This window comes from Cryptotermes secundus, unplaced genomic scaffold (genome assembly GCF_002891405.2).
Source record: "Cryptotermes secundus unplaced genomic scaffold, Csec_1.0 scaffold1379, whole genome shotgun sequence".
NCBI lineage: Eukaryota > Metazoa > Arthropoda > Insecta > Blattodea > Kalotermitidae > Cryptotermes > Cryptotermes secundus.
The window spans coordinates 366,254-388,229 of record NW_019718634.1 but is presented as its reverse complement, the minus strand read 5'-3'; the positions used below and the strand labels follow the sequence as shown (position 1 = coordinate 388,229).

The 21,976-nt window shown below is 40.1% G+C and overlaps 1 protein-coding gene across 2 annotated transcripts; it reads right to left on the bottom strand.

The window, feature by feature from the left end:
• Window positions 1-3,580: 3,580 nt before the first annotated feature.
• LOC111863499 (THO complex subunit 1) lies at window positions 3,581-19,975 on the bottom strand. 2 transcript variants are annotated; one of them, XM_023849853.2, is made up of 13 exons: window positions 19,637-19,975; window positions 19,457-19,530; window positions 19,064-19,362; window positions 18,366-18,461; window positions 17,028-17,157; window positions 15,874-15,979; window positions 13,999-14,246; window positions 12,193-12,322; window positions 11,730-11,926; window positions 9,430-9,579; window positions 6,787-6,934; window positions 5,532-5,807; window positions 3,581-3,866 (listed from the first exon to the last, which is right to left on the bottom strand). In XM_023849853.2, exons 1-13 carry the CDS (start codon window positions 19,670-19,672, stop codon window positions 3,684-3,686), a joined length of 2,073 nt encoding a protein of 690 aa, XP_023705621.1. In that variant the 5' UTR covers window positions 19,673-19,975; the 3' UTR covers window positions 3,581-3,683. The 2 variants fall into 2 exon arrangements, with proteins under 2 accessions (XP_023705621.1, XP_023705630.1); XM_023849862.2 differs by lacking the exon at window positions 9,430-9,579.
• Between the last annotated feature and the right edge of the window lie 2,001 nt (window positions 19,976-21,976).

The following is a 21,976-nucleotide window of genomic DNA, read 5'->3' as shown; positions in this document are numbered from 1 at the left end:
CATTCTAATTATACTTGGAGAATAGTACAAGTTATGAAGCTCCTCATTATGCAGTTTTCTCCAACCTCCTGTCACTTCATCTCTCTTCGGTCCAAATATTCTCAACACCCTGTTCTCAAACACCCTCAGTCTATGTTCCTCCCTTAATGTCAGAGACCAAGTTTCACACCCATACAGAACCACAGGCAAAATTATAGTTTTGTATATTCTGATTTTTGTGTTTTTGGACAGCAGAGAAGAAGACAAAAGGTTCTGGACTGAATGGTAGCAAGCATTGCCTGAGTTCAATCGCCTCTTAATTTCCTCCTGAATCAGGTTTCCTTCTGTTATCGTTGTTCCCAAATATCTGAACTGTACCACATTTTCAAAACATCTGTTTCCTATCTTTATGTCATGATTTTGCCCTGCATTTTGGTGACGAGACAGAAACATATACTTAGTTTTCTCTGTGTTTACTTCTAGACCAACCTCTTTACTTGCATCAAATAAAGTTTGAATTGTACACCAATACAAAGTAAAAGACGACATTATCTTAATCTTCACAACTTTAGACAGCGAACGGTGAGACAAGGGTTCTGAACTGAACAGAAACAAACACATCCAAACTGAACCATATGGTAGTCCATTAAGAAATTATGACTAAATTAAATTTGGGGGTTGCTTGCTTCCTATCAGCTCTCTGGTATATGGATTATAAGTTGCAATATCACTGATCAGGATATTTGAATATCCTCTTAAAGGATAATTTATGGCTTTCCTAAGTTTACAACTGACTCCTTCAGAACGCCTACATTATCACCATTTATTCTCAACGAAGCTATGTAACATCTGTAATTGGTACATCGTTGTTAAGAACATCATGAATCAATCAACAAAATACGAGAGCACAACTTTGGAAATATTCTTAGATTTTACAACCTACGTCCCTAAGATCCAGCCTAATGATTGTCTGTATTAAATAATATTTTGGTAAAACTCTTTTCATGGGTAATGTTCACTGCACGGTTTGTATATTATGCTGATATCGCTTCACACCAATTTTATTGCTAACGCTTGGGTATATCGAAAACAAAATTTGAGAAAACTGCCGTGAAATTTAAGCTACAAATGATGTTCGTTGTTACATTATATACAAAATTATATGAACTAAACAACATGTTATCATAAAAATAAAAAATTAAACTGAAGGCATGGTGGCGACAAAAATTTGGCCATGTTAACCTCTATAAACTGACAAATTGGGAAGCAATACCTTCTGTCCAACAGCAATCTAGTCTGTGCTAAGTTTACGAAAATCTATTTTTTTTTATTGCTAGTGGGATGGCACTAAGTCCCTTGTACTGCGGCCACTTCTGGCCTACTGTACCAGCCCCAGATGATTAGGTGAGGGTGGTTGTGGAGCAATTGGTAGCATGAAGATTGGCAGGGGAAACCGAAGTACTCGGAGAAAACCTGCCCCAGCGCCACTTTGTGCACCACAAATCCCACCTAACCAGACCCGGGATCGAACCCGGGCCGCCGCGGTGGGAAGCCAGCGACTAACCGCTTTAGTTATGGAGCGGCCACTTACGAAAATCTTGGTTAGTAAACAATTTTACTATATAAATATAAAGTTATAAATACTAACAAATGCTCTTAGCGACTTACTGTACAACCTCTTTTCAGCAGACAAGAATGCTTTCATTGTAAACACGGTATTAACACAAACGAATAGAAACGAACCATTCCTGCTCGAGTTTAAGCGGCAAAAGAAAGTTAATAAGTCATACTTCTACCGAAAGATGTCACTATAAATCAGGTTGCTTGAAACAAATGAAGAGATAGACGCGGACGTTAGTCCCATGTCTCCCCCTCCCATGCCCAAGCAATACATGCATGCAAACAGTAAATGCTGACTTTTCATATTTATTTACAGCTAATAATATACAAGACTTGAAATAATGGAACAGGGTCTACACATATTTTTCAGCTACGTTCTTTGCTTGGCTCTGAGCATCATTTACATAGTAAATTACGCTAAAGATATCACACAGTCCAAAACAAACATTGCTTTGCGTCACTTTCCCTAAACAAAGGCCCCACATTCCTGTGTTTAATTAAGCACAGCTACATGAAGACGTATGGGGAAGTGAAGGTAGGTCTAAAGCTCTCTGCAATGTTTGCAACTATCCAGTAGGAACCAGAAACTATCTCTCGTGGTAAAGTGTCCACACCATGTAGATGGTTACTTATCTCCATCTCGTGCCGAGGCTAGGAACACATCTTCATGGCGTAATGCTTACGCACATGGGCAATTTACGATGCGACTAGTAATTCTGCCTTGCTTGAGGATGTCTGTTTCTTTAGACAAATGTAGCCATGCCCGTGGGGCAAATGTGGGACGTAATCGGCTACGTCTCCGAGGTCTCAGTCGTTAACTTTGCCCTACTCCCTAATCAGCTTCATGACGTAACCTCGCAACGTAGGTTAAAGTGGACAGGGGATAACTTTACGCAGCATTGTTAGGGTGGGAATATCAAGGAGGGCGAAATGAGCTGTGCATGTAGCTCGCACGAGGGAGATGAGGCATGCGCGCAGGATTCTAGTACAAAAACCAAAAGAGCCCTCCTAAGAATCCAGGCACGATTGGTTACAGACGACTTCTTCAGTTTCGCCGTTTTAGTTCTCACTTTAGAGCGATTGGTTACAGGCGACTTCTTAATTTACTATTTTAGTTCTTACAAACTCAATGGCGCGCGATTAGTTGCAGGCGATTTCTTAATTTTTGTCGTTTTATTTCTCACCGTAACGCGATTATTTACAAGCGACTTCTTTTCTTGCAGTTTTAGTCCCGGCTTTTACACGATTACGCGATTAGTTACAGGGTTCTTCTTAATATTAGTCTTTCCAGTTCTCACTTCAACGTTCTTATGCAGTCAGCTGCAATACAACCAAACCAATCAGGAATTTAAAATTGCAATTGTAGCACAAATGGGGGAGATGAAGAATGTGTATAGGATATTGGTGGGAAAGCCAGAAGGAAAGAGACCACTGGGAAGACCAAGGCGTAGGTGGGTGGACTGATCTGGCTCAGGATGGGGACCAGTGGAGGCCTCTTGTGAACACAGTAATGAACCTTCGGGTTCCATAAAATGCTGGGAAATTCTTGAGTAACTGCAGAATTGGCAGCTCCTCAAGAAGGGCTCAGCTCCATTAGCAAGTAAGTTATATCAAGTCGTTTCCATAGAAACGAGATCCAAAAGTAATTTCAGTCGGTAACAACAGGGCCAACCTGACAAGCAAATTTAGCTGGAGACTTGCTGTTAGATACGGGAAGACACATGTATTCAGCAAGAAACTAAACCAGTGGAACCTCATCATAAAGGGATATGGACTAAAAAAAATATGGACAAAATGAGAACTTTTTGGATATTCGGAACACTAACGGGGTCCTTAACTTACTCACCCTAAGTCAAACCCAGTATATTGATGTTTGACTGGAAAAATGTTGGTATCCACCTGCAATACTCCACGATGCTACAACGCAGAAAACCACACAATCTAAAAACAAACCTCCTACGACCACAGTAAAAGAACAACAGACAGTGCATTACTTGTAATATTTATTGCATATCAACATCTTATGACTAAATATCCAGGTCCTGAAGGCTGTCTTCACTCACTCCATTTGTACATAAAACAAACTATCTGACGTGCATTAGCTCCGCTGCTTCCTTCAAGGTCTCGGCGGCTTCTATCAGCCCCAGACCCTCCAGCGTGTATGAGAGGTTCTCTGGGCTAGCATCATCATCATCCTCTGCCCATATCTGCAGCATGTTCAGTGCCTGCTCAACTTCAGTCTTCAGTTCATTTTCAAAGAACTCAACCTAAAATTAAAAATTAGTACACAACACACAACGCATAGGAAACATCCGACCATAAGCCTATACAACCTCAAGCTGACATCTCCCATCATCGGGATGAATTAACAAGGAGGAGCCTAACATTTTACTTCAAATGTTTTAAACTTTTAATATTTTAACATTGACGGTTTAATTTGAGGGCAATTTCGGATGGAATGCGAGAGTTGAACGTGCATTCAAGTGTTGTGCTTTTACACATCGACATTTGTAGCAGCGTCCACGCAGCATATATACTGTGTACATTTAAACAACGCCAGTGTTTTCATGTGTTTGTAATATGTGCCTCTGATGATGGTTTTATTAAACCGAAACATGTAAGGCAAATGTGATAAAGAAGTGACCTAAAAAAACATTGTTACACTCAATGGACTTTCTATTGACTTTAAAATTTCAGTTATGATTACACAGTAGAATAGTTGATTGTGGCACTGTGCTACAAGCCAGAAGGTTGCAGGCTCAATTCCCAATGAGGTCATTGGACTTTTCAATTGATCTAATCCTTCCAGTCATGCTATAACCCTGGGGTCAATTCAACCTCTAAAAAAATTAGTTCCAGAAATCTTCCTGGGGGGCGGCCAGCCGGCACATAAGACTGACAATCTCACCGCCATCTGTGAACTGACTGTCTAGAAAAATGTGGGAGCCTAGACATCTCACAACCCTATGGGCCTCCATGGCCTGTTACAACGATAGCTAATTTAAAATTAAGCGGTGTGAAATCATTGACATTTCTTAGAGTTCGATGCTGTAAAGTCAAAAGACAATGTGGGGGCAGTTACAAACTCTCCAACCCATACTCAAGTATCTGAGTGCAAAGGTTCAACACTGACATGATCCTCAGCCAGTACCATCCACCTCCCATCCTCACAGCCTATTTTCTTAAGATCCATCCAGCCAGAGAGGCAATCAATTACCTCTCTTGTACCTGAACAACGTTCAACAAAGTTAATATGAAAAACTGCCACTGGACATGATTCTGAGCCAGTTCCATCCACCTCCCATCCTCACAGCCCATTTCCCTAAGATCCATCTTACTAATTAACTAACTCTCTGGCAGCAGAACCCGAAGGTTCAACACCGCTAATACCAAAGCCCACCCCTGGACATGATCCTGAGCCAGTTCCATCCACTTCTCATCCCCACAGCCTATTTCCCTAAAATACATCAGATATAGCATTATCTTCTTGAAGATATTGCTTATAGATTTCGATTTAGGGACATCATCTCCATGAACTACTGAAATTTAATCAAATTTGTAGGATGCTTTTTTTTTTTAAGAAAATGGCCATTTTGTGGTTTTGGACCTATCTCAAGAGCCCCTGGTATTGGAGCTAGAATGTTTACATGTGCTAGACACAGACCTAGGATGGATAGACTCTTGAGCACAGAACATGAATACTATGCCTTTGAAAGTTCAAGTGCCAGCCAGATGCACACACATTCATAGATACATGCAAACAGAAAGAAGCAGATGGTATTCCAGAAACCACTTTTTCATATTCATGAGTGCTGATAACAAGTAAACCCATCAAAATCTGGAAATTAATATTTTTTAGCATCACAACACTCTCTGTACACTGTGTATATGAGAGAGTAAAGAACATAATAACCACGACATGCAGCCTTTACCTCATCCGCTTGGTAGCCCAGTTTAGTTGCAAGTTTCTTCCAATGAGGAGCCACCTTAAATGCAATGGCCTCCAGATGCTCTTTCAGTAGGACACTTTTCTTGCTGTCCCGCTTCTCTGCTCCCATCCTCTCATCCTCGTACTCTTGCGGCATTGTCCGCTCTTCCTTCTCCTCAGATTTCAGCAGCTCATCATCTTCAGCTTCAGTGTCGGGGACCATCGTCTGAACATCGTTGTCCATCAGCTCGGCTTTTGCATCTTCGCTGCTCAGCATTGACTAAAGCAATGTTTATGGTAAATTGATCAGTTCTCACATCATTCAACTCTGCTGTTAAAACCAATGAGGAGGTTACATATCACTGAATAACATCATAAAATGATCACAGATGGTCAATTTCTATTCATTTACTACCATGAAGCCTTTTGAAGGAAATTGAAAAGCATAATCATCATAAAAATATAACTAATCTCAACAGCTTTATAGCTTCTGGATTAAATAAAAATGTAAATCTATCCCTGTAACAGGCCGTGGAGGCCCATATGCCATGAGACATTAAGGCTCCAACAATTTCTACACAATCGGCTCACAGATTGCGGTGAGGCTGTCAGCCTTACTCGCTGGCTGCCCTTTACCCCCAGGAATATTCCTGGTGCTAATTTCTGTTACAGGCTGAGTCGACCCCAGGGCCACAGTGCGGCTGGAAGGATTAGGTCAATTGAGAACTCACATTACCTAATTGGGAATCAAACTTGTGACCTTCCAGCTTGTAGCATAGTGCCTGAACCAACTACGATACTGTGTGCCCTACGAGTTCTGGAGAGGCAGCTATATTTACACAAAAGATACTAAACACAATACAAAAATAATATGGACTATATGGTGTTACTGCCTAGAGAAAATGTTTTCAGCAAATTGAGTATTAAAAGAAACTCTTTCCAAAATACTTAATAACTCTTCCTTCTTCATCTGCCTCTTTTCAATATGGATTTTTGGAAACAATTAAAATTCAAAGAAGAAGAAAATGTACCAAATGAAATTAATTTTACATGCAGTGACTTTTACGTGTGAATACAGAAACCCACACCTGTAATGATATAAATAAAGAATAGTTTGAAGTGACTTAAATTTTAAGACTATAAGCAAATATCCTGGCAGCATCCATGAACAGGCCTGTATAAATAATATTACAAAACTGAAATGTAAATTGCAATAATTTCTTTAAAATACAATCACATTATAGAAACTTGACACTTACAGGCCTATCCTTTGCAATCTTCTTGATCATTGTTTCAAGATATTCAGGCAGTTTGTTGATTGGATTGTTGCTGTGTGTGAAGAAATGTGGACTCCTACGTGCCATTAGTCTCAGGGCTCTCCAACCAAAGTTACCGTCATTAACTCGCCTATGAAAAGCCAAATTATGACATCACTAGAGGCATACTCACAACTCAGTCAAAATATTATTAACATCCAAGATTCAAAAACGTAACATACAGGTTTCAGTAAGGAGCCAGGATAGCTTAGTTGGTATAGCAGCTGGTTATGGACTGTTTAACTGAGGTGCTGGAGTTCAGGTCCCGATAGGGTCAAGAATTTTCTCTTCTGCGCATGGTCCAGACTGGCTCTGGGGCCCACCCAACTTTCTATCCAAGGGCACAGGGGCTCTTCCCCAGGGATAAAGCGGCAGGGGCATGATGCTGACCACTCACCTCCAACTAGTACTGAGGTCAAGAAAATGTGGATCTATATATCCACTCCCCCATACACCTTCATGGCATAGTGCTTAATTAGTTAAGCATATGGACAACTTTACCTTTACATGTTTCAGTAAGCTCCTCGATGGAAACATATTTCATCAAAGTGACCATAACAGATGACAGAGAGACTAGTAATGGTTTACCTGCCTACCACGGAATTTGTACCACCTGCAAGTAGCATACACAGCACTCTAATGGCACAATGTGTTACCATAACCTCAGGGAACACCACATTGAGAGAAATTCAATATAAATCATGACAATGCATACGCATTTGCACAGAGGATATTGGTGGTAAAGTCAGAAGGAAAAAGACCACTAGGAAAACGAAAACATATGTAGGTGGATAATATTAAAATGGATCTTAGAAAGATAGGATGGGGTGGTATGGACTGAACTCATCTGGCTCAGGATAGGGACTGTTGGAGGGCTCTTGTGAAGATGGTAGTGAACCTTTGGATTCCATAAAACACTAAGAACTCTTCTCAAGAAGGGCTCAGCTCCATGAAGTTAGTTAATGTGTAGCGATCAGTAGCCATCACGACAAGGAACGTAACAGATCCCACATCAGAGGACGCCGAAGAACGACAAGACCTTCAAAAAGTGAAAGGGCAGTCAATGTGACGAGTGAAGTTTATTTTTCACGAACTTTCTAAACAAGTGATAATAACGTAACTGGCTACAGGGAACTGAATTTTGAATTTTAAATCTTAATTTTTGACATTGGTATTTTTAACTTGTATTTTATAAGAAGAGCTTTTTAACTTATATATTTTTAACTTATATGGTATAAGAAGAACTTATACATATTATTTGAGCGTGAATCTGAACAGGATACAGGATGGAAATTAGTGGAGAAAGGAAGTGATTGCGTGTGATTGTGAAATTGTGTTCGTACACCTGATGATGACCTCCTGAGGTCGAAACATGTAGTGTGGCAGTAAATAAAAAACGTGTTGTGTGGTCGGTAGATTAACTTTAACATTCGTCTAGTACACAACAGGATGCAAGGAACAATAAAAGTTATTAGTTAATGTGTACTTATTTAAGAAGAGAAATATGGAAGAAGAACTGTAGGATAAAGACACCAACTGATAGCTAAACTTTGTGTGAAACATCTCTGATGTCAGAAAGTTATATATGTCATTACAGCACAATTAAAAAATTACTAGATTTTCAACGTATGCCAAGAATCAAAACTGTCATACGAGATCTCTGTAAACACACAAGATTCTTCTTCTGTATGACTGCTTACTCAAGGTATGATATTTTCTAAATGATGTTTCCGATATACAATGGCTCTAAAGGCAGCTTAAATCAGTTTAAGTATATTAGCAATCAAGAGCTGGAGTGCATGATAGCCCATCAACTGCAGTTTCCAGGAAACTGGGTTTGAAGTTACGGAATCAACTGCAGTTTTAATGTGACTTAGAACAGAACACATTCTGAAATCTCACACTGGCAAGTAAGAAAAACCTATGAGAGCACACAAAGATAGTGGAACACAATATGGAGATTTTAAAATGTGCATCATCAAAAGTTTCACCCATAAGTGGAGATGGAACACTCCAATGTTTTACCTTTCATCAACTATCTGTAAAAAAGGAAATCCGTCAGATCACAGTCTTCTGGGACGTGATGCCATGCAGTCTGGTTCACATATACCAACATTTTGGAGATATCTGCTGTCTCCACCTTCAGGTACCACATCCCAGAAGACGGTGATGTCCGCAGTCATCACCACAAGAGCCTCGAACCTCACAGAATACTTTATCTCCTGAATGTTAGCCACACATCCAAAAACTATGTGATCTTGAAATGAAGAAAATATTTTATGCATCATGTCTGACTTTTCAACATTATTTCCGACTTCTCTCATTACAAGTTCGGTGTGTATCTTAACGAACGCTTGTCTTATCATCACTGAACAATTCAGCACCTTCACTCCTTCACTATTACCAGTACTGATCAGTGAGGGTGCCCTATGGACCTTTGCAGGATTTACACACTCCAGTAACTTTCTTTTTTCCTTTAAGAACCTCTTATAAGCCAAACCTTGATTCTGAATGCATAAATTTTGGCACAAAAATAGTATGGCTTACATCTGGACAAATACGGAACATTTAATTTTCCAAACATACTTGTATTCCTCTTCCACCATGGCAGCTGGGTCAATCTGCTCGATTGCTTCTTCGAAGTATCCTTCTAGAGACGGTAAGAAGTCTCTGTCCTTCGACTTGCATGCCTCGAGATTGTTCGGACAAAGGTTCCAGAGTTTCGTGAGTTCTGCGCTGTTAGGACAATCAAATTACTGCACTTCCTACACCTTCAGCATTATGAAACAAAAGATCTGAACACTTTCTGAATGTAAGTCAACATCTAATTAACTTTTTACAGTAAAATCCATGACAAAGCGGACAATCTTGTCACCATATGACGAATACTGTCTTATTAATCACAGAAAACTACTTCAACTTCTGGTTATCTGCATTAACTGAGGGGATAAGTGGTGTGGGTTATTAAACAGAATGGATAATCCACTGATATAAGTTTCGAGACTCATTTTTAGTTTTGTGCTGGGCAATCTGGCAATGCTGTTCGTTCATTCATTACTGGAGGGGGTGGGTTTCCCCATGCACCGCGACCAGTTGTTGATCTATTGTACGTCCCCCTTTGATATTCTACCAGTCGCCATACCCTTCCGGTACTGGTGCTTGCTATCAGCCCCATTCAGCCAGCGAGTTCGGCCCCTCTACTGGCAGTGGTACCCAATACTTCCCCATCTACCGGAGGCATTGGAAACTACTTGGGCAGGAAACTTTTTACCTAATTTTGCTCAGAGGTCTCCTAGAGACATGAAGATCTTTTACGTGCCGTAAATCTATGACACGGGACCCATGGCTTAAAGTCCCTCCCGGAGGACTTGTTCCCTGAATTTTTCCGCCCTTAAAAATTCCATGACCTCCGTCGGGTTTGAACCCGCATACCTTGAGTCATGAGGTGGGAACGTTACCCCTAGACTACGGAGGCCACTTAGCAATGCTGTTACTTGGAAGGTTAGGTCATGCAACCAGACAGAGCTCACATGGAAAGTCTGGATAAGCTATGTTCAGTATTCATTGAACAGTATCTCATTAGATCACTGTGTGCTGTCAACTTTGTCCAGACGTGAAAATGGAGCATACAATGGAACAGAGAGTGAATGTGAATTTTTTAGTTAAACTGCAGAAATCGTCAAGTGAAACATTAGGGATGTTAAGAACAATTTATGGTGAATCCCCAGGCCAAAGAAGCCACAGATGTCAAAGTCCAAGATACAAGAATGTTGATCTCCTTTTCAACATCACGGGTATCATTCACTTTGAATTTGTACCCAAATGGGCCATTGTTAATCAGACATTCTATGTGGAGGTGTTGAAATGGCTTATTGATGCTGTGAGGTGCACGTGAGGAGAGCTGAAGAGAGATTGCACACTGATTTTTCACCATAACAACACACTGGAACATTCTCCACTTCAGAGTGTCATAGTTTTTAGCAGGAAAAGGCATCTCTGCCACGGATCATCTGTCATACTCTCCTGGCCTGACTCCAGCTGACTTCTGGCTGTTTCCAAAATTCAAGAGCATGCTGAAAGTAAAGCGTTTCTCGGATGTTGCGGACACTAAATCATCTGCAAAAAAAATTTTACAGACATTCCTGTCCAGGATATTAAAAACTATTTTGAACAATGGCTGAAGCACTGGGAATATTGTAAAGGATTGGAGGGAGATTACTTTGAAAAATTCTAGGTTGCTAATAACTGCAGCTCTTAAAATAATTTTTTAAAAAAATAGTCCCGAAACTTATTTACCCGATCTTGCATCCTCTCTTTGAGTGGGATTCAACATTCAAAATAATTCATTTATAGAGAAGCAGAGTCTTCAGAGTTGTAAAAACACATACTTTGGTGAAAGCCCTGCATTTTGGAGGAACATTTCACCTTCATCTTCAGGACTGAAAAATAGGCCAAGAAAGAAACCAGTGGAAACAGGCTACAAGCTGAATTTTGGTGCTTTCTTGCTTAGCTTACTCTTCCATTCCAAATATGGATGCAATATGTTCCTCTGAAATGTCAGGCTCTCTCAGAACTGCACAGCATTACGACCCAGATGGCCTGTACTCTTCATGATGGCTGCCGTGGGAACATCAAATCCAACACTTAACTATTAGTTACTGGTCATGCTACTATTAACTAAACAGTGAGACAAAAATCAAATGGAAGAAAGTACGCACTGCTCAGTAGAGGATAGTGAGAAAACCACTAATATTTCGCGGTTTTAGTCCACAAGCAAACTATACCAACCAAGCTACTTCCACTTGTCGGCGAAGTTAGTGTCAACTTTAGCTGATAGAGGGTGTCACATGGTCAGCGCAACAAATCCCCATGGCAGTTTTACTCACTTTCCCATTACAAACTTCCCGTGTTGCGTAATGTCCCTCATCTGTTCTCCAAGCCTCTTCTTAGGTCTGCGCGGACGAGGAAGGTATTTACGCTTGTCCCCTCCTTCTTCTCCTGTCTCGTCTGCTGCTAACAGATGGGCAGGTTTTTGGAACTCTGGACATCCATCATTCTTCCAGGAGTTCCAGTGCTCCTCCCGCTACAAGCAACAACAATCCAGCTGCGCATTATGCAAGTTATAGTACAGTGTCATGAACTTCCATTTCAGGTGGAAGAAACACACTTTTGTAACCCTCTCTCAAAATGAGAACTAAGAGAAATGCTATGGGAGTTGATGAACAAAGCGCTGATCTCTTCAGCTGCGACAGTTTTAATGCAAGTATCCTCAGCCTATCCAGTCAGTTTTTGGCCTGCAAAGAGTTAATAATATGAGTAGCAAACAATGAAAGTTGGCTGACCAGTTACCTTCAGGATGTGTTTCACAGTCTGAACAAATGCCACTCCATCAGGAGGTGTTTCTTCTAGGAGAGAGAACACCATTTCTGTCTTCTCTCGGACCCATTCGGCTTGGTCAGGCTTTAGTTCGTGTGTATCCCTGGAAAGAGGAAACATGTGAACATCGCCAAAACTGACATTTATATTCCATTTTATTGTCAGGTTATTTCAAACCATCACAGGACCACAGGTGTAACTAAATGACACAGTCAACGCACCCAGTAAACACACACAAAAGAGAACATCATGGCCAGACTTGACTGATTATAACAATGATATAAGATTGGCATAACTGTAATGCGCTTGACTTGTATTCAGGGTTTACTTGGTTCAATTCTCAGCTGGGACACCGATTATCCTGACTGAAGTTTCAGTGGTTTTCCTCAGTCCCTCAAGGCAACTGCCAGATCCTTGAAACAGGCCACAACCGTTCCCTTCCACATCCCCTCCAATCAACCATTAATTAATCATGCTACCATTTGACATTATACAGACTAGGCTACTGAGAGCACCACATACACGCATGCTCACACAATAGTAAATATGATTCAGAAGTTCGTGACAATGGTACATTAGTCTTCTGAATGCTGTAGCTGAATATTACTGTCTTGCTAAATTTGATACCATGCATTGTTCATTTGTTCTTTTCTTTACAGTATATTTCATGACACTGTTGGTATATGAAATTATATATGCTTCAGAGATTGTATGATAGTCAAAAATGAACAGGCAAAGATGTGGCAGGAAGTGGTCCTGGTCTAATTTAGGGTACAATCCAGGTATTTCCCTGGAGGTACTGAGGAATACCATGAAGAGCTTCAGTCGGGATAATTGGTGTCGTAGCTTAAATCTGAATCAGCCACATCCCGAATATACATGTCAGAGCCGGTTCGTTCAGTTATACAGAGGTAAACAGCTTCGTGATCTGGGCCTTTACACCCGGCAAAAGAATCCATGGCTCATCGCTTAAAAGACTAGTTGGGCTCCAGAGTCAGTCTGAATGCACTGGAAAAGAGAAAATCTCTGCCCCTGGCAGGAATCAGACCCTAGTTATCCAGCCCATAGCCCAATCACTATGGTGACCGAGCTAACACCAATAAATATATAATCAACTGCATGCCATGTCCAAAACATCTTTTAGGGTGTGTCATCATCAGACAGTGATGCAGATCATCATACTACCATCAGAATATTACTTGATTCTATTTTCAACATACAATGGGAACCAAAATTGCCATTTCGGAGATTCTGTTTAACATCCAGGGCTTTCGTTCTGTAGGGTTGTGCACCCAAGACATGAAGCTAATTCAGAGATGTTTTAGATATAATCTGTAACTACCCTTAGAGCACTCTCTATATGAGTTACAGCCTCCAAATGCAGTACAAGAACCTGCATCAACTCAACTGATTCAGTGATATGAAATAGCTTCATTACATATCAAAATGGGAGAGCCTGGACACCTCAGTTGGTACAGTGATGGAGCTACGGGCTGAACGACTGAGGAATTATGGTTCAATTCCCAGCAGGAGTAAGAGATCCTTCCCTTTCCCACAGCATCCTGACCAGCTCTGGGGCTCACCTAGGATCCTATGCAACAGGTCTCCCTGGTGATAAAGAACAGGAGGCTTGAACTTGACCACTCACCTCCATCTAGTGCCAAAGGTTAAGAATGTGTGGAGCTATACTTCCACTCCCCACCCACCTTCATGGCATGGTGCTTAATTACAAACAGGGAGAACTTTACATGCTAAAAGAAGTGTTAAGTTTCAGCTTACGATTTAAACTTGACAGGAGAATTCAGATATTGGAACACGATGAGGAATTGGAGAAGGACGTAGCGCCGGAAGTTGGCATCACTGAGCTGCAGTTCCAGCAGCTTCTGGTTCGTCAGGAACTTAGCAAAGTAGTGCTGCTGCTGCTGTTGCTGCTGTCTGTCTTCATCTGAAGTGTCCAGCTTCTGACGTTTTACTTGCATATCGTCCAGCTTAAAGCTCTTGAAAGCGAGCAAAACATTTGATGCATGCTGTAAAGGCAGAAACAGAAAGACGCATATACAGTGTTGCCTCATTATACAGTGGATTTGGCTGTATACCAGAACTCTGACCATGTAGCTCAGTATGGTTACACATGCTCCGTGTCATACAAGTATCTATGAAGCGTTTTAGTTACGGTATGGATGATCAAATCAAGGAGCATGAGGTGGGCAGGCATGTAGAACGAATGGGGGAGAAAAGCAATGCATATAGGATATTGGTGGGAAAGCCAGAAGGAAACAGTCCACTGGGAAAACCAAGGCATAGATGGGTGGACAATATTAAAATGGATCTTAGAGATACAGGATGGGATGGTATGGACTGGATTGATCTGGCTCAGGATAGGAACCAGTGGAGGGATCTTGTGAACACGGTAATGAACCTTCAGGTTCCATAAAATACTGGGAAATTCTCAAGCAGCTGCAGAATTGACAGCTCCTCAAGAAGGGCTCAGCTCCATAAGTAAGTAAGTAATAAGACCGTATTGTAATATCCCTTTCCTGTAGTGTGTAGGCACTATTTGGTTCAAACAGCAAAATTGAACAAGCAGCTTTTTTACTTATGCTGTTTCTAATACCAGTATTCTTTGTTCAAGTGACAGAGTTGGGAAAGTTTACCTAGTATAATACATTTTTTAAAATTGAGGGGCCTCCGTAGTCTAGGGATAACGTTCCCACCTCATGACTCAAGATATGTGCGTTCAAACCCGGCAGAGGTCGTGGAATTTTTAAGGGCAGAAAAATTCAGGGAACAAGTCCTCAGGGAGAGACTTTAAGCCGTGGGTCCCATGTCGTAGATTTATGGCACGTAAAAGATCCTCATGTCTCTAGGAGACCTCTGAGCAAAATTAGGCAAAGTTTCCCGCCCAAGTAGTTTCCAGTTCCTCTGGTAGATGGGGAAGTATCGGGGACCACTCCCAGAGAGGTGGCCGACCTCGCTGGCAGGATGGGGCTGATAGCGAGTACCAGTACTGAAGGGCATGGCGACTGGTAGAATATCAAAGGGGGACGCACAATAGACTACTAGTTGCGGTGCATGGGGAAACCCACCCCCTCCAAAAATAATAATAATAATAATAATTTTTTAAAATTCCACCACCAACATCCATGCGCTTCACACCTCGTGTGACAGTAGCATACAGCATAACAGCATATTCGGCCTGGTGAAGATGTGCAACATTCTTCATGACACTCCTATAATATCACTATCAAAAGTCACACCAGCCAACTGACGCTTCACACCAATTCACATGCATCTGGGAAGGACAGTACTGGGCGCCAAATCCGAACTACCGTGCAGTGAAATAGCTCCATGTCGGAAACCGTTCAGAATAGGACACACGTACATATACAACTTTTTGCTTAGAACGGCCAATACTCTGACCTCCCAGGATATTGACCTCTCCTCCTGGGACACCCTGTATAACAACAGGGACTCCAAAATTAGATGTCAACTTCACTTACAATGTAGGTAGCTTCTAACTTGTATACTGAAGCTGAGAAGCTGCTAAAGTCTCATGAGAATGGTGTGACTGCCTTTAGGTGAATTGCAGAATAGAACTGACTGTTATAACTCTAAAATTTGCTATCATCAACACTACCAATAGAGATCACTTACAGCTGAGAATGTCTTCCAATGAACTTTACTGTAGCACTGGTTGGGATTGCGAAAGAAGTCTTGAAGAGCCCAAAATTTGCAGTACAGATTGTAATCAATCTGTATCCTGTGAGGAGAACAGAATGCATTTCAGTGCAACAACCAATCAGGAACCACAAATTTAAAAATTTCATTCATTAACACATAGAAACTCCAGAACAATACTTCATAAAATACTACACTGAACCCACGGTACGAAATCCCATGGATGGACCCCCTCCAGTGTACTTCCCCATATTCCCCTCCAGTCATCCTGTCCTTTGGACCATAACAGGTAAAACTATCCCTGTGCTCAACTAATTATGCACTATACCATTAATGGCATATGGTGGAGTGGAGGTACAGATCCACATTTTCTAGACCTCGGCACTAGTTTGTGATGATGATTAGCTTCACACCCCGGGGATAGAGCCCCTGGTACCTATTTTCTTAACAGAAAATGTATCAAAACAAATTTTTATCTCTCCAAATGCCCCTGTAACCTTTATTTAACTCCTTTCAAGGACAAGACCATTAGAGCAACTTGGAATGCTTTGCATTAAAATTGCTAGAACCAAACAGATCTTCCCTGTGTTAATCACTTCTGTCTATAGATGGCATCAAATGTCATATATTGATGTATGGAAGGCATGACATGCGTTCACATCATCTAAGTCTGTAGTTGCCTGATGGTGAAACGGTATTTACCTGCAACCACCCCTGGAATTTCTGGCATGTAGTTGTGTGGTGCAGCTTGTCAATTAAAGTGTTAAAACACATTCTGATTATCCTAATTAGTTTTATGGGTATTTTATGGTGGATGAAGTCACACTGGAGCACGTGTTTCTCCAAGTTTCTTCAGTTTTCTCCTGCTGATCATTAATCAACCACTGCTCCACACTCAGCCATCATTGCCCCCTGATGTATGTGATAGCCCCGACCAGGCAGCGCATTAGCATATCCTCGGGCTTTAAGTTGGGGGCTTCATCTGCATCCCTGCACTTCGCTGGTCACAAAGTTAGGAACTCCGAAAAACCCAACATTGTATACTGTGCAATATTCTCATTAAATAAAAAGAAAAAATAGAATAAAATGGTCTATTCTAACTGGAACTGTATGCGTTAAGTAAGTCTCACTTTGTATCTGGCTTTGAATCCTCTTCCATTTGCTCGTCCTTCTCTGCCAGAATGTCCTTCAGGTCACTGGAAGTTTCACCACCAAATTCAGTGAGGTTGTCAAGATTGAACTCACTCACGATGTTCAGACCTAAGGCACAAGCAATAAATTAATTTTATGTTTTAAAGATGTTATTATTACTGTGATATATTTCATAAGTAAACTTAATAAATAACATCTGATGAACTGTACATTTTAAACTATTCAACACAATTCTCGTTTCCACCCTACATGACTCTGCAGTAGCGTAGTTGGTTGAGGCACTATGCTACAAGCCGGAAGGTTGTGGGCTCTATTCCCCAATGATGTCACTGGATTTTTCGATTGCCCTAATCCTTCCAGCCGCACTATGGCCCTGGGGTCAACTCAGCCTCTAACAGAAATGGGTACCAGGAATCTTCCTGGGAGTAAAGGGCGGCCAGCGCTTAAGACTGACCTTGCCACCATCTGTGAGGCAATTTTCTAGAAAATGTGGCAGCTTCAACATCTCACAAGCCTATGGGCCTTCACAGCCTGTTATAGGGATAGCTTTACCTTTTTTTTTTTTTAACATGTCTGCAGGATTCTGCCATCTTGAGGAGGGCTTTTAATCACGTTTAAAAGATATCCAAAATTTCACATTTTGTGTTTATACTATATTAAAATACAACTAAATCATGACTCTTAAAGGCAGTGTCAATCAAACAGTTCATTCTTTGTTTGGAATTACTTGAATTACTTGAGTATGAACATGACACAGCATTGTGAAAGAACACATTTCTGAAACTGGACCTGTTTCTGTCCTCACAAAGTTGGGGAAACACCTACTCAGTTGGACCCATGAGAAAGAGGCAACCTCATTCATTGGATTAGTAATACGGGGCCCAATACTGTAGGAATTTCTTCTAGTTATGCTTTAGAATGAAATTGAATGCATTTCTGAAACAATATGTTCTTTACATATGAAACTAAAATCACAGTAAAGTTGTCCTTATGTTTAATTAAGCACCATGCCATCAGGTTGTATGGTACAGTGGAGATATAGCTCCACATATTCTTAACTTCAGCTCTAGATGGAGCTGAGTGGAAACAATCCTCTGTACCCATGGAAAAGGAGACTGGATGGGCCCTAGAGACACTCTAGAGGTTGTTAAGAAGAGAAAATCTCTTGTCCCTACCATGATTCAAACTACAGTTTCTCAGTCACCCAGCCTGTAGCGTGGTTACTACATTGACTGACTTATCACAGCTCTTGTTCAAATATATTGCCTTTAATATTATCATGCCATCATCAGATGAATCAAACTTAGTTCACTAACCAGATCGTTCAGAGAACGGGAAAAACTTGGCAAGAAAAAGAAGAATCCGTCCACAGAAAACTGTATTCTGAGATCGAGACAATCTTCTTAGCAAATCTGGAACATCAAACACAAAAGTAAAATTTACATTTCAGTAAATATCTATGGAGAGTTCCATGTTACTAGTATACAATTAAAGTTTAACATATCTGAGAACTCAGAACCGGGCAGGAAGTGACATAACAAACAATTGTTCTTGGGTTACTTTAAAATTATAACATTTGCAAACCGTATTTAAAAAATATTAAGATTCCAGTTTTCTGTAATGTCATGTCATGTAGTTTGGTATAACCAATGTTTTAGAGGACCCTAGTGCCTCCATCTTCAAGGTATTAAAGTAAAACACATGAGAAAAAAAGTATACGTGACATACAGACAGAAAGACCAGGACTGTAGCCATGAATGAACCAATGAGAATCAGTGGCACTTAAAATAGCAGGTTTATCAACTGATAAAATAAGCATAAGAGGGGAAGTGACATGAAGAGAAGGAAGTGGGGGGAGGATTAAAATGTCATGGCCTCACATCCCAGAAGAAAATAACAGATCTCATAAATACTAATGGACAACATTTATTTAGTTTTCCTTCTGTCAGATATATTCAGTAGATAGCAACCTTAACCCATTTACTCTGATACATACTCTGTTAATTACTCTTACCATTACACATTCGCAGCAAGTTATTTTTGCAGGCACTGAAGAACATTTCCTCTTTCCATGTGTTGACTCCATTTTCAACAAATGCAAACAATGTTTCACAACGATCAAACGTCAGAGCATCGAAAATATCGCCCAGGAGAACAACCGGCATTGTAGGTGTGCACATGTCTTGTCGACAAGCCTCAATGCAAAACGTAACATATGTTTCCCATATTGATACATCCCCAGAAGGTTCCGCTAGAAGTTGGAGTAAATAATCTCTTAACACTTGATCCAATGCCGACCTTTTATCATTTTCACTGTAAAACAAGGCACAGTGGTAAATTAATCTGCTCCGATTTTGCCGTCCATTTTCTGTGTCGCAAAATAACAAAAGGAAGAAAGATTACTTACTTCACTTTAAATGTGTCATACTTCTTTCTCAGTATGTCTGTATTACTGCTTTCAAAACTATTCTTCACACTTTCCTGTTGGCAGAAATATTGAGAAAGGAAGAACAGAAAAAATGTAAGGTTATGGTTGACCAGTTATACACATACTATAACACTATATATGTTAAATTCATATACTTACAAGCAACTCTGATCTCATTACTTCAAATGAACACATCTCTCACTTCCTATATCAGTTACACAGAGAAAAATATATGTAAAACAGAAGAGATTCAAATTCTAACATAAATAAGTCAACGTTGGTACATCTGGTTCCTGGAATGTTTCGAACATCGCGATTACAGTAATACCAATTCCTTTTTAAATTTATAGACAATAATAGAGTTTAAGTTCCAAACTAGTCGTGTGTTAATTCCAACAAATGTAACTATCGTAATTATTTTACGTTTAAGCAGATCTTTATGCTATATTCCTAACCTTCCTAACAAGACTCCCACTTTCAATAGATGTAGCACCATAATACTACCAGTATTTCCCAACAGATGGCACATAATCATGTATGTCTGGAATGGAGGGCAATTTCTTTTTCCAAGTCTCACAAAATTATCCTTGCCAAAACTCATAGCAAGTTTCAGACATAACAATTCTGATTAATATGCTTCATAATGACACAATATTTTGCGACTGCTCTGCTCTTCATAAAATGTGTGTAAAATATTGAAATCGATAATAACACATTGATGTAACATGTAGCACAGTCAGCAGTTAGAATAATTTTCAACATAGTATATATATATATATATGAGGCAAATTGTCAGTACTCCAACAAGATTAATGAGATATATCTGCATTGCATTAACATTTAATAATATCCTAGTAAAGATTCTGGGCCAATAATTAAATTCATGGTTCAGGCGTTATGCAAGATATCCAGATCTGCAAATCAGCAAAAAAAAGAAATTGGTTTGGTCTCAAATTTTACACAAACAGCAAGTTATTTTTTAATCAACAGAGCACTTGTTTTCAAACAGATGACTGTACAATATAAGTTCAGCTATAACTGTAAAAGAAAAACTATTTTATTTCAATATCTATAATTTGCAAAATAAAACTGTCAGTATGTCACATGAAGCACATTGCACTCTCTTTCACATACGACAGGCAATAAAATCAGTGCCATTGTTTTAAGTTTAGTCAATTATACTGACTTCATGGAACTATAAACTGAAGGTTTCACACTGTTGGCACAGGTGTGCAACGCTATACACGTATATTACAAAACTTGTTCCATTTAAAAACATTTCAACATCACTGTATCAGATGATCTCAAACTTTGAAATAACAAATTTTTATGAATTGTATATTCTATTTAGTTCATCTTTCTTAATCTAACTCATTTTCCTTAGCTTTTTGCTTTCAGGTGCTGCTTGCAATGTAAACCCAAGGTCTACATTCAGACTGCAGAACAAATAATTCATCCTGTTTTTTTTAAACCTTTTCATTTAAAATTCACCTCACACGGTGACATAGATTCCATTAGTCATGGATTATGAATGAAATGAAGATAATTCTAACAATTCATGTCACTCATACAATGCAGAATAAAAATTGCTTTTTAAATAGATTAAGAGGTTTAGATTAACCATTTGGTCTTTGCAGTATAGATACTGTCTGTAAATAGCTTCTTTACCAAAGATTCAAAGACTGTACCTTATGTTGTAATTATTACTTTTACACTAGGTATATGCAATAAACAAATTTTCTATTTAATTCATATAAATTATATTAAAGTTCACTTACCTCATTAATTATTATAAATAAAACTAAATAGTGGTACAGACACACGTACGCTGGCATGGGGTGCAAGCTAGGCTACCCTGTATTTTTGGAAAAAATCAAATTAAAAACAAAACGAAACATGGATAAAAAAAAATAAAATTACATTTAGATGTGGCCCCATCTGTGTTTCATTACAGTCTCACAAATCTGAGGGAGTCCACAAAAATAGTCTTAAACAACATAAATGTACATTTGTAAGCAAATCTTCTGGCTGCCAACATTTAGAAAAGCCCCTGACACCATTCATGCACAGATATCGGCATCTGTTCCACAGCAGACAACCGTAATTCATTGCTGTGAATCACTTGATATTGAGCCTGTGGGAACATCCCACACACTATCACGCTGTTTCGCCAATCAATGGACAACACTCACTCCTGAGCCAATAGCACATTGCTGCACATCCCTGTCAGCCCTCATATCAACACACCGGGCAACTGGCACAGCTGCTGCCACTCCAGCGACCGCGCTCCACGACCAACCACCTACCAGCAACTGCTATCTCTGCGACCAGGCACAGCTCCAACCCAGCAATCATCGGTGACCACATCAGCCAGTCAGTCATCACACTTAGTCCAGAGTGATCGGTCTTCGGAGTCATCGGCTCTTCACTGCATCAGGGACAGCTGCCTCGGCTCTCCGGTGGACATGCCCAACACACCAGGCAACTGGTGCAGCTGCC

Bases quoted from the DNA above. Each gene is read 5' to 3' on its own strand.
- LOC111863499 (XM_023849853.2), bottom strand. From the start codon at position 19,672: ATGTGTTCATTTGAAGTAATGAGATCAGAGTTGCTT. The intron at 11,927-12,192 runs GTAACTGGTCAG...TGTTGCTTGTAG, and splicing joins CTGTGAAACACATCCTGAAG to CGGGAGGAGCACTGGAACTC. The intron at 3,867-5,531 runs GTAAAGGCTGCA...TTTTAATTTTAG, and splicing joins TGGGCTACCAAGCGGATGAG to GTTGAGTTCTTTGAAAATGA.